A 13,751-nucleotide genomic window follows, 5' to 3' on the forward strand; every position below is an offset into this window, starting at 1 on the left:
AGCCCGTTTATTTTGGACATCGTAAGAAGGGGCTTCAAACTGGAATTCTTGAGACCACCGCCAAAAAAATTGTTAGTGACGAAGCTGCCCAGGTGTCCTCAGAGGGCCTCAGCCTTGCTAGATGTGCTTCGGGATTTGGAGGCACAGAAAGTGGTGGTAAGAGTCCCCGAAGCAGAAGTGGGGAAGGGGTTCTATTCCCACGTATTTGTGGTTCAGAAACCGTCGGGGGCCTACAGATTAATCTTGAACCTGAACCTCTAAACGAGTCCATATGGTACAAGAGATTCCGGATGGACTCGATCTTCACGATCAGAGTCCTCCTTCCACCAGGGGCCTTCCTGGCCTCGATCGACTTAAAAGGTGCATATCTACACCTGCCTATCGCAGAGGCTTTCCAGCGTTTCCTCAGGTTAGCAGTTCAGTGCAGAGCAGGGACGCAACATCTACAGTTCCGGGCCTTGCCGTTCGGACTCTCCTCCTCTCCAAGAATTTTTACCAAAGTACTGTCCGAAGCACTGGTTCCCATTCGGCTGAAGGGAATTGCAGTAGTGGCTTATCTAGACGACCTGCTTCTATTTGCGGGTTCGGAAGTCCAACTGGTGCTGGACGTGGCAGTAGTGAGGAGACATTTGGAGAGTCTGGGTCGGCTGCTGAACTTGGACAAATCCTGCCTAGTTCCTTCCCAGAGAATGACCTATTTAGGGTACATTCTGGATTCCACGGGGCAGAGGACCATGCTAACCTCAGAAAAGCTTGCCAAGCTAGATGGGGGGATCAGGCTGTTGCTGGGAAGCCACAGCGTAACCGTGAGGCAGGCCATGTCGGTGTTGGAGCTGTTAACTTCATCCATCCCGGCAGTTCAGTGGGCAGGGCTGCTTCTTCGTCCCCTCCAACTCTTCATTCTAAGAGTCTGGGACAAGCAGGTACGATCCCTAGATCCCCGAATTCTTGTTCCCTCCAGAGTAAAAAAGGTCCCTGTGGTGGTGGAGGACGACGGCCAATGTGATTTGGGGGCTGTTATGGAGTTTCCAGGTGGTCAAGGAGATCACAACGGATGCCAGCGCCCAAGGTTGGGTTGCCCACCTAGGGGATTCGCTGGTTTAGGGAGAGTGGCCCCCAGTAGAAAAGGAGAAATCCTCAAACTGGAGGGAATTAAGAGCGATTTTGGAAGCTCTCCGCTCCTTCCAGAACATGATCAGGGGCCAGCATGTTCGCGTCCTGTTGGACAATGCAACAGCTGTAGCCTACAGGGTGGAACAAGAAGCAGGTCTCTCTGGACCCTGGCGGCAGTGGTTCTGTCGTGGGCGGAAAGAAATCTTGTCTTCTTGTCAGCCATCCACCTAAAAGGAGAATTGAACCAGGTAGCCGACTTTCTGAGCAGAAGACAACTCAGGGAGTCGGAATGGGTCCTAAATAGAGAAGTGTACCAGGCCATTGTAGAGAAATGGGGATCCCCAGACATAGACCTCTTCACATCAGGAAGAAACAACAAGGTCCCAAGATTCTTTTCCTTAAACCGGTGGGACGGGGCTCGGGCAGTAGACGCTTTGGGACAGAGGTGGGATTTCCCGCTGTGCTACGCCTTCCCCCCGGTCGCCCTACTATCAGTGGTATTGAGGAAGTTCAGGTCGGAGAGTACCTCTCTCATCCTGATTGCCCCGTTTTGGCCCCAGAGGGCGTGGTTTGCAACACTGAGGGCCTTGGCCACACAGCCGCCCTGGGTGTTGCCTCCACGGAAGGATTTACTGACACGGGGTCCGGTCCTATGTCCCAGGGTGGAGAGGCTGAAACTGACAGCCTGGTTTCTGAGCAACAACTTCTGTTAGCAAAGGGGCTCTCAGCCAGACTGGTGGCTACGCTCCTGGCTAGCAGAAAAACAGAAACCTAAGCCATTTACAGGAAGGCTTGGAGTTGCTTTAGGGAATGGTGGTACAGGGCATCAGTAGATATCCATAGCTTAGTGTCAGTTATGGAATTTCTAAAGGTAGGGATCGATAAGGGGCTTTCGATCAGCACACTCAAGAGCCAGATTTCGGCTCTTAGTGTGTTTCTGGAAACCCCTTTAGCCAAAGAAGCACTGGTAATCAGGTTCTTTAGAGCCTGGGAATGGGCCATTTCCAATGTGGGATTTGACAGTGGTGCTCAAGGTATTGATGGAGCCCCCGTTTGAGCCCCTGGGGTCCTGCTCGCTAAGGGACCTCACACTTAAAACAGTTTTTTTTGTTGGCGGTTACCACAGCAAGGAGGGTGTGTGAAATGGAAGCCCTGTCGTTCCGGACGCCTTACTTGAAAATTTTTCCGGATAGGGTGGGTTCAGAACAGACCCATCCTTCATTCCGAAGGTGGCCCAAAAGTTTCAGAGGGAACAGGATATAGTTTTGCCCTCATTTTTTCCTGACCCGGTAGGGGAAAATCAGGAGAAATTTCATTTGTTAGACATTAGAAGGTGTGTGCTACTTTACCTTGAGAGGACTAAAGAATTTCGTAGCACAGAGTCATTTTTTATTTCTTTCGCGGGGGCTTTTGGCGAATTTATTGCATAAAGATGTAGCTTTCCTGAATACAATTTCAGGGTAATTGCTAATGTATTTCTTAATAGTAGGGTCCTCTAACTATAGATGCCAATGATTTTGTAAGACCTCACATATGGCCTGGTGTTGTGACGAAAAGGTGTAGTACTTCCCTCGCCTCCCCAAACTACAATCCTGGCAGGTTGTGCAGGGGAAGGACTACAACTCCCAGCATCCAGTGCGCCCGGCCAGGCTATAGGCTGCTCTGAGGGTCGGAGGTCTCCTCAGTGGATAGCGGTGGGCAGCCAGGTCTGAGAGATGATCCCGGAGGATGGCAGTGTCCAAGGGAGACAGGGATCTCTGTCACAGAGATGGAAGAGGGAAGGGAAATGCGGCTACAAGGGCAATACATGCCCCCCCCCTCGGTCTCCGCCCCACCCGTTGAGTGATCTTCATGCCTACTGGGGGGGGGGGAGCTGACAGGCTGACTGACCAGAGACTGCCAGGTGACTGACCAGAGACTGACCGAGACTGCCAGGTGACTGACCAGAGACTGACCAGAGACTGACCCGAAACTGACCAGAGACTGACCGATATTGACCAGAGATTGCCAGGTGACTGACCAGAGACTGCCTGGTGACTGACAGAGACTACCAGGTGACTGACCAGAGACTGACCAGAGATTGCCAGGTGACTGACCGAGACTACCAGGTGACTGACCAGAGACTGACCAGAGACTGCCAGGTGACTGACCAAGACTACCAGGTGACTGACCAGAGACTGACCAGAGACTGCCAGGTGACTGACGAAGACTACCAGGTGACTGACCGAGACTGACCAGAGACTGCCAGGTGGCTGACTCATACCACTAACTGACACCTTCTCGCCACTCATACCACTAACTGACACCTTCTCGCCGCTCATGCCACTAACTGACACCTTCTTGCCGCTCATACCACTAACTGACACCTTCACACTGCTCATGCCACTAACTGACACCTTCTCGCTGATCATACCACTGACAGCTTCACACAGCTCATGCCACTAACTGACACCTTCTCGCCACTCATACCACTAACTGACACCTTCACAGAAAGATGTGGCCGACCACTAAGTTCCGCCCAGCAAACGTTGGTGCACTAGACAGTGGGGGTGCACGGGAGGGGCGGCGATTTTTGTGTTGCCTAGAGCAGCACAAAACATAAATACACCACTGACTGTATGCTTTGCGTTAAAGTGATTTGGAATATCCTCTTAGCAAAAGAAGTCAGCCTGGATCTTAAAATCCCTATCATGGGTACAATTGCATCTGATGCGTACATACTGTGCATACGGGATACAACGCACTAAAGCAGGAGGATGGGCACTGGCAGCATGCAAGATTGTGTTGCCAGCTGTTGTTTTACGATAAAGGTTAGTAGCTAGACAGTTATTCTGATATTTGTAGATCTGTAAATCCAAAAAAGTGATAGTAGATTCTTGGTAATTGAGTGTAAATCTAAGATTGAAATGATTAACATTTAACTTGTTCACAAACACTTTTAATGATTCAACAGAACCTGTCCAAATAATAATAATATTGTCAATATATCTATACCAACATACTGCATGATCTAAATAGTTGGCTAAGGTTTCATTGGAGAAAAGATCCCGTTCCTGCCCCCCCAGATACAGATTGGCATAGGCTGGGGCACAACAAGTGCCCATGGCTACGCCCTGCACCTGGAGGTAGAGGGACCCTTTGAAAAGGAACCAATTATGTGTCAAAATAATTCAATAGCGTTCTTGATCAAATAGGAACGTCTGGACAGTTCTAACACCTGTTCATGCTGGGATACAAGGCCTCCACATCAAGAGTCACCAGCAGGGCATCAGAGGGTACAGACATGCCTTCAATGTGTTTAAAAAAATCAAGAGTATCCTTGATATAGGATGGTAACTGCACAACATGGGGCATGAGAAAAAAATTGAATCTACTGGCATTTTCGGTCAGAGGTCCTATCCCCAAAACAATAGGTCATCCTGGTGGGGTCATGGGATTTTTTAAGAACCTTGGGTAACGCATAAAACGTAGGATCACGAGGATGTTTTGGATTGAGAAAATTATAAGTATCTTTGTCTATCAGTGCCTCCAAATAGGCTGCATTGATTAGGTCTTTTATAGTCCAAATAAAATTGGCCCACAAATCTACCCTGGATGGGACGATACCAGTCTGTATTGCGCAATATATCATTGAACATTTTTTCATATTGCAATTTTCTCGACAACATAATATTACTTCCTTTATCAGAGGGTTTGATAATTAAATCCAGGTGGTTCTGAAGTCTAGCAATGGCTTCTAGTTGTCTATTGTTAAGATTCCTCAGAGTAGGTACTAAGTTCATGTGTTTGATGTCACTTATAGTAGTTATTAAAAAGCCCCAAATGTTGGTATTTGTCGTCAAATCTGGAAAGTTCTGAGATTTGCATTTGAATTTTCTAGTAAGATTTTCCTGAGTGTCATAACTGACAGTGATATTACCACCAGTATCATCACTAATGTTTTAATTCTCCTCCAACTGTAATATCAAATCGCGCAATGCACGGAAGTCATCCATAGTAAAATGTATAATACGCTCAGTAAGTTCCTTATCCTGTCTTGATTTTTGTCTATCAGGATCAAACAGAAATTTGAATGTAAGATTCCTGGTAAATAGATAAAGATCTTTGTTTCATAATGATCCAATTGAGTTGTAGGACAAAAGCTCAGGCCATATTTGAGAACCTCTAATTCATGGCTAGTAAGGCGATATGGAGTGAGATTGATAAGACTTAGTTCAGAATTGATGGTATTCCCAAAAGGGGTGGATGTGTCAGGGACTGTGAATTGTTGTGTGTTAGATAGGGGTCTAAAGTTGCTTGTCTCATCAGCAATTGTGAAGGAGTTATTGGTAAAAAAACGGTTTGTGATTGAGTGGAAGGCATTGGTGGTTGTGGATTAGCAGTATATGAAGAGGGTGTCAGGGAAGTGACTACCCTAGAAGTGTTCGAAGTGGGTTGTGAATTGGAATTGCCAGATTGTGAATTGATCATTTGCAATGCTTGTGTAGCCACCTGGCCTAGGTGATTGTTGCGTGTTTCAGTGCCAGTATAAGGGTTCCCATTATTTTCAACAACTTGAGTCCCTTACTCCTAGATGTTTAATTCTCCACACATCTACCAGTTGACATTGATGTAATTTCTTTTTTATCAACCTTAAACACATACCTCTGTCCCTCTGCACATGTGATGAAGTGTCCAACTGGGGATCTATGCAGAAATTAAAATCCCTGCCACAATCAGTTTTCCTCTCTTGAAGTCCATTAATTCCCTTAAGGTATCCTCTAAATAGGCCATTGGATTCTTATTTTGGCAATAAATATTTGCTAGTGTACATTCCATTTCATATAATTTCCCCCTCAGAAACAAGAACCACCCTTCTGCATCCACCAATCTATCATCTAGCGCCTAGCTCAAGATGTATGTCTGTTTAATCAAACATCTTCCAGCGGTTCACAGAGCTCCTAACACATGCTGCCAGTCAGCGCCATGTTCAGGCCACTGCTTACGTGTGTGTACGTGTATATATATATATATATATATATATATATATATATATATATATATATATATTTTTTTTTAAATAATTATTTTTTGGCAATTTTTGTATTACTATAGCAAGGGGGTTGTCAGTCTCCTTAATGATAGTTTTTAGGCATTGACAGTTACTTTTAATTCTTCCAGGCAGTGCAGTTTGGGGACACAGAATCACCACTGTACAGCTTATCCAGCCGATGTCATTAGGATTCTGCCAGTTCTGCCAGGAACAACTGCTATTTCCTTGACAGTATATACAGTATTACAGTCTTTTTCTAATTTAGGTATGTTACACCCTCCCAGTCCCAATTGTGCCCAGATTGGCATGCTTAGGTGTACAGAAAAAAAAAGTGTAGTCTCATTTCAATTGTACAATGTTCAGACACAGTGGGGATAATTTACTAAAACCGGAGAGTGCAAAATCTGGTGTAGCTCTGTATTGAAACCAATCAGCTTCCAGTTTTTTTCGTCAAAGCTTAATTGAACAAACTGAAGTTAGAAGCTGATTGGCTACCATGCACAACTGCACCTGATTTTGCACTCTCCAGTTTTAGTAAATCAGCTCCACTGTTTCCACCTGTTGAACTTTTGCGTTATAACAGTTAACCATTATTAGAACATTTTGATGAATTGTCACCCTTGAATTTTCAGGCTATGGACAATCTGGCCCACTGTTTCAAAGAGCTGGGTATGATTCTATTGCATGTGCAATGTCTGGATTAATGCATATCACAGGACCAGAGGTATGATTTCCTCAATTCCTTATTTTTAGCAATGAATAGTTATAAAATGTAAACTTAATAGCATTTAAAACAAAGACACCGAACATTATATATAATGAGTAAATGAACTTTCAAACAGGCGCACTTATTCTTTTTGCCCTGTGGCTTTGACCTAAACCAAGCCACCTTCCCTGTTCACAGATGTGTACTTGCTTTGATCCAACAACAATGCCCTCTGGTGATAACTTACATCCATTGCCGCAAGTTTCACATCCCCTGCTGCTGCCGCACATTACAGGATCATAGACTTCTATTCTCTCTGCTCTAAGGCCAGAGACAAAGGAAGATGGCGATAAATACAGTCCCATTGAAGTCTATGAGAATATAATGCGCAGGTGTGGCCAGGATGTAAACGGTCACCAAAAGCTGCAGCTGTCAGATCAAGGTAAGTGCGCATGTTGGGAGGGGGAGAGAGGGTGTGGTGGTTAAGGGGTAAAGGGTCAAAAAGAATGTGTTTCCCTGAAAGTACACTTATGCTTCAAGTCGTGTAGCAGATTTTTTCCAACATGGGCACAGATTCAATTAAAATGTGTGGTCTATTTGTCAAGTGCTTTTGAATTACAGAATGGAATTCTGTGACATTTTTAAAATATTTTTTCAGTTCTTTTTCTTTGCACATAGATGAGTAAAACAGTTACTTTTTTTTAGGACAGAATTATTTTAGAAATTGGAATGCATTCATTGTAATAAACTTCAGACATATTTTTTGGATTGCGAAATATCTTTTGTAAGCCTTTTTTTTATCTTTTATTTTTTCTCATGAATCTGGACATAGTTATGTGCGAAAATCTCAGTGCTGACCATCGCATACTTATCTGATTGTGCCACTGCTTGTAAAAATGCAAAGAAATTGTCCAATAAACAAAATAAATCTTGAAGCAAGGTTAGATCCTACTAGGTAAAATAGTTGCTGAATGTTAAAAAAACAAGTAAATGCTATATATGTTTTTTTAAATCTTTTACCTATATTAAGTTCACATTTGTTAAAAATGTAATTTCCAGTGTGCTAAAACTAAATGTAGTATCTGTATGTACAGAAACAATGGGATGTACAAACAAATTCCATCTGTGATCTTTTTAGTGCAGGCTAGAAAAAAGATTTCTTTTAATGATTTTGTACTACAGGGATTAATACAATTCTAATATCTAATTTCTCATCTTCATTTTGGTTCTGAATTGTGTATAGAATGATTAGAACCCCTGGGAGTATGTCTGTAGTAGGAGGATTCACCTTCATTATTTGCCTTGGTCATTGTTTTCTCTAGTACATAAAATAATGGAAAATCCAAAACTTTGACTTGTCACAACCAAAGGGCAACCTAACTGATAAGAGGCATGCAGGAGCTCAGCTATGAGGAAAGATTAGAGGAACTGAATTTATTCTCTCTTGAGAAGAGGAGATTAAGGGAGATATGATCAACGTTTATAAATACATCAGTGGTTCATATAGTGAGCTTGGTGTAGAGGTATATAGTGAGCTTGGTGGAGAGTTATATAGTGAGCTTGGTGGAGAGTTATATAGTGAGCTTGGTGTAGAGGTATATAGTGAGCTTGGTGTAGAGTTATATAGTGAGCTTGGTGTAGAGTTATATAGTGAGCTTGGTGGAGAGTTATATAGTGAGCTTGGTGTAGAGTTATATAGTGAGCTTGGTGTAGAGGTATATAGTGAGCTTGGTGGAGAGTTATATAGTGAGCTTGGTGTAGAGTTATATAGTGAGCTTGGTGTAGAGGTATATAGTGAGCTTGGTGTAGAGGTATATAGTGAGCTTGGTGTAGAGGTATATAGTGAGCTTGGTGTAGAGTTATATAGTGAGCTTGGTGTAGAGTTATATAGTGAGCTTGGTGTAGAGGTATATAGTGAGCTTGGTGTAGAGGTATATAGTGAGCTTGGTGTAGAGGTATATAGTGAGCTTGGTGTAGAGTTATATAGTGAGCTTGGTGTAGAGTTATATAGTGAGCTTGGTGGAGAGTTATATAGTGAGCTTGGTGTAGAGTTATATAGTGAGCTTGGTGTAGAGGTATATAGTGAGCTTGGTGGAGAGTTATATAGTGAGCTTGGTGTAGAGGTATATAGTGAGCTTGGTGGAGAGTTATATAGTGAGCTTGGTGTAGAGGTATATAGTGAGCTTGGTGTAGAGGTATATAGTGAGCTTGGTGTAGAGTTATATAGTGAGCTTGGTGTAGAGTTATATAGTGAGCTTGGTGTAGAGGTATATAGTGAGCTTGGTGGAGAGTTATATAGTGAGCTTGGTGTAGAGGTATATAGTGAGCTTGGTGGAGAGTTATATAGTGAGCTTGGTGGAGAGTTATATAGTGAGCTTGGTGTAGAGGTATATAGTGAGCTTGGTGTAGAGTTATATAGTGAGCTTGGTGTAGAGGTATATAGTGAGCTTGGTGTAGAGGTATATAGTGAGCTTGGTGTAGAGGTATATAGTGAGCTTGGTGTAGAGTTATAGGCATTTTCTAGAATGATAACATTCCTAGAACATTTAGATAATGCTTGGGTCATGGTCCGCCAATCCTGTTGATCCAAAGTGCCCCCGAGTTCCGACTGCCAAAGCTAATGATAGGAACGGACTGGAGGAGTTCTATAAGAAATAATGGAAGAGTAGACCAGAGAGATTAGGCCCGGAGCATGGGGTCTATGTCTACATTGACTTTCAAAGGGGGACAACCTGTAGGGTCCCGAGAAGACATCTATGACATGGAGGAATTGGTTGCAATAGTGCAGGAATCTACAGATAAATTCCATAAACCTGGTCTACTTGGACCATCTTTCGTTATTCCACAGAATATGAGAATATGGCTAAATAGGCTTGGACTGTACTTCCAACGATGAAATAGCTACTACTGCAATTTTCTTCCCATGAATATACATACACCAATTCACTGAATCTTTCTCTATCGAACTTCTTTCTTTTTCTTCTTTTCTATTCTTCTCTATTTATTTACTTGTTAGTATCTCAGCTAGCAGCATTTTAATGTAATTAGGACTATTAATGATATTCAATAATCTAAATTGAATTTATAAATGCTATTATATGGATTGGCTGATATATAAGCCCTTAGTGACCTCAACGGCACTGATTATGAGTTCTCACTTGCTAGTTAAGGATGTGGTTCTTTTGATACATCTAGCACATATAATGACATTTCATGGTATTGGTTTTATAGCAATTTTCTGATTTCTAATGAATATATACACCTGTTTAACATGATTATCGCATGTATAGATGAAAGGTTTTATAGATAAGCTATGGGCATCTTTTTTTCTTTTTGGTAATGTTGATATATGATACGAGATATTGTCATTGATAGCTTTACCAAGTATAAATGTATATCTGAAATGTTGATTGTTTTTGACTTTGCCTTGAAACCTCAATAAAAACTTATTGAACTAAAAAAAATGTTTAACCTGAAAAAATTTACCATTTTAAGAAAAAAATAGGATAATTTTATAGTTGATGGCAGCAACATGTCTCAAAAAAATTGACAGGGTTACAAACAGCTGCAAAAGTAAGTGGTACTAACAAGGAAGAGGTGGAAGAACAGTTTACAACTAATTAGGTTAATGTGCAACAGGTCAGTAACCTGATTGGGTATAAAAAGGGCATTTGTTAGGTATCCTGCCGCTGTGCAGCTGGCGACGGATTCCCTCGGACCGCGGCGGTGCACATGCGCGGGACCGTGCGGGCGTGCATGCGCAGGAGCGAGTGGGTACGCGCATGCGCAGGAGCGTACACGTCACCGCAAGGTGGGCTATTTAAACCTGTAATATAGTGTAATCAATGCCTTCTGGTCTATAACGTCCTGCACTCCATAACCTGATTCTGTTGCCTGTATCTGATCTGACCCTGACTAAGAAAGAACGCCGCCTGCACCGACCCCGGCTAGCCCTGACTATCCGCTTGCCTGCACCCTTGTACTTGATTTGCTCGTTTGATCCTGACCCGGCCTGTCTGACTCTGCTGCACCTACTTACCTGTATCTGCACCTGACTTGTATCCTGATTGCTGCCATACTTACCTGCTGCTGCACCCATGGTCTTTCACCTGGCCTGCATCCTGGTCACCGCTATACCTGCCTGCTGCCGCATCCACGCTCCTGTGTACAGTCCCAGTCTGCATCCTGATTTCTGCCATACCTGCCTGCTGCTGCACCTACGTTCCTGCATCCGCACCGGGCCTGCATCCAGATCTTTTGGGTCTCCACCTACCTGCCGCCAGCTCCAGACCTACCCGGCACTCATGCCACTCCTGGCTCTGCGCCCTCTGTTCTCACTATCAGGGGCTCCAAGCTGGAGTAGTAAGAGGACGCCTCCTTTCTACGTCAGGCTCCCCAATCAGGTATGTGACAGCATCCTAGAGAGTCAGTTTCTCAGACATAATGATGGGCAGAGATAAAATAATCTGTGACAAAGCTTCAAACAATTTAATATATCTTTATCTACAGTACATAATAGCAAAAGATTCTGAGAATCTGAAGAAAACTGTGCGTAGGGAACAAGGCCGAAATGCAATATTGTGAATGCCCATGATCTTCTGGCTTACAGATGGCACTGCATTAAAAAAACAGGCATGATTCTGTTACCAGAGGTGATCTGGCATTAAAGACCTCCCCTGTGGCTCCATTAGGGGGGCTTTCCTTGCTTTGAGCCTGGAAAAGACACTCGGCTTTTCGAACCTGGGGGCTTGTGCCTGGCTAACTCCTAATGGTAAACTACTCCCCTTGGAAACTTTGAGGAGAACTTTTGGGTCTTTCTGAATGGATCACTAGATACTGGAACCACTTGGATTTGACTGGTAAGATCACCCTAACTACATTTGAATCTTTTTGCTATATAGCCCCAAATACTAGTCAGTTCCTCTACCAACTTTATAAATAACGTTTGGGTCTGCTGCTCAATATACCCCATATTTTATTAAAGAATGGAAAAAAGTCGAGTTCTCCCCACCCCAAATGCAAAAGATCTTAAGGCCTACACATAATTCCTCTATAAGCTCTAAAGCATGATTCTAAAGAATCATACTACAACTTCCTAGGCAGGTGGTATAAAACCCCTGCTTGCCTAGCACAAATATTTCTGGATATTGATTTGAGGTGCTGGAAAGATGTATCCACAAGGGTACCTTGTTACATATATGGTGGTCATGCCCTAAAATGAAGAGTTTTGGGGATTCTATCTCACCTTTGATACAGAAGACCACCCTCAAACCTTTTAGGAAAACATCCTTCATTACCTCTATCATGATACTCTCCTATTTTAAAGCATATAAGAACAGTGTGACTCTACACTTGCCTAATGCAGCCTGTTATAACTCCATTGCCTATTGCAGCTTAAGGTGGGACATTTGGCAGGCGGCAAAAACACAGCTCAACTGCACATTTTTTGCTGCCCCCAATCGCAAGTCTAAACAAGGCCTAGGGCCTTGTTCCTACAGGGCCTAATACAGTGAGGCCATGTTTATCTTCACAGGTATTCTGTGCATCCCCATACAGGCAGTCCCATTGATGTAATTTGGGACACAGTGGCTGCACAAGCATACACAGGTGTTCCATTCATTCCTGTGCAGTCAGTCCCATCCATATCAATTGGGATGCAGTGGCTGCATCGACACAGCCAGTGCTCCCAACTTTTAATCTATGTGGGTGTATGTCCCTAACTCACACTGTCCACGTTTGGGGCCCTGCACCTACACCCGGATGAATGTTAGATCTGTTCTTGCAGCTGCTGTGGTTCCAGTTGACATGAATTGGACTGTCTGCACAGGGATGCACAGAACACCTGTGCATCCCTGTGCGGGTAAACAGCCCTCCATGGGCGTACACTTTACCTAACCCCATTAAACGAGGAATTTAGCAGATATTTTGTAAGTTATGTTGTAGTTTTGTGTGCAAATAAGGATTATTATTGTGGTGCCTAAAGAAAAAAAAAAATCAGTAGCACCTTTTTTTATTCTGCTGGTCATGTGCTTTCAGAAAATACGTATATGATTAAGAGGGTCTTTTACAAACTCTGAAAATTACGTGAAAAATTAAAACCTCCGGATTGTTAGAAAAATGTTTGCGTACATTCGATTTTTACCAATTCACATAAAGGCGCAATTTAAAATGTACAAATATTTATTAACTCAATACATGTTAAGCTTATATTTAGTAGGAAGTTAAAAGGAATTTTGTAATATGTGCTATGTTTGTATCTGCTAATAAAGATTTTAGTATATTTTTAGTGAAAATATTGTTTGATAAACATTTACGAAAACATCACGGGGCCTTAAAAATCAGTAGCACCTTTTTATTCTACTGGTCACGTGCTTTCAGAAAATATGTAGTTTGGGGGGTATTTTACAAACTATAAAAGCTGTAAGTGAAAAATTAAAACCTCCCAGATTTCTAGAGAAATTTGGTTATTTTCAGTTTTGCATACGTTTGATATTTACCATTTTGCTAAATGCACAATTTAAAATGTACAAATATTTGGTATTTATTAACTCAATACATGTTAAGCTTTTATAGTTAGTAGGAATTTTGTAAAATTTGCTGTTTGTATCTGCTAATAATGATATTAGTGTATTTTTAGCGAAAATAATGATTTGATAAACATTTGCGCAAATATCATGGGGCCCTAAAAATCAGTAGTATCTTTTTTTTTTTATTCTACTGGCCATGTGCTGTCAGAAAATATATGGTTGGGGGTCTTTTATATATTCTGAAAGCTGTAAGGAAAAATAAAAAAGCAATGTAAAGATTGCAAAAATGGTCTGGCAACCTGAGTCTAAAAGTGGAGCGCCGGGCCTGGCAGCGAAAGGGTGAAAGCATAATATTACTTCAAAGATACTATTA

The 13,751-nt window shown here is 42.6% G+C and overlaps 1 protein-coding gene across 2 annotated transcripts in view; it reads left to right on the forward strand.

Annotated features, from left to right (window-relative positions):
• SUGCT (succinyl-CoA:glutarate-CoA transferase) overlaps positions 1-13,751 on the forward strand; it is a 1,130,146-nt gene that overhangs the window by 102,309 nt on the left and 1,014,086 nt on the right. For both annotated transcript variants that reach the window (XM_089681088.1, XM_089681087.1), the window contains exon 7: positions 6,778-6,869. In XM_089681088.1, the coding sequence (XP_089537214.1) occupies positions 6,778-6,869 (92 nt within the window). The remainder of the gene's footprint in view (positions 1-6,777; positions 6,870-13,751) is intronic.

The sequence above is a fragment of the Staurois parvus genome, unplaced genomic scaffold (genome assembly GCF_062004578.1).
Source record: "Staurois parvus isolate SC_StPar_1 unplaced genomic scaffold, SC_StPar_1.0 ptg000259l, whole genome shotgun sequence".
Taxonomy (NCBI): domain Eukaryota; kingdom Metazoa; phylum Chordata; class Amphibia; order Anura; family Ranidae; genus Staurois; species Staurois parvus.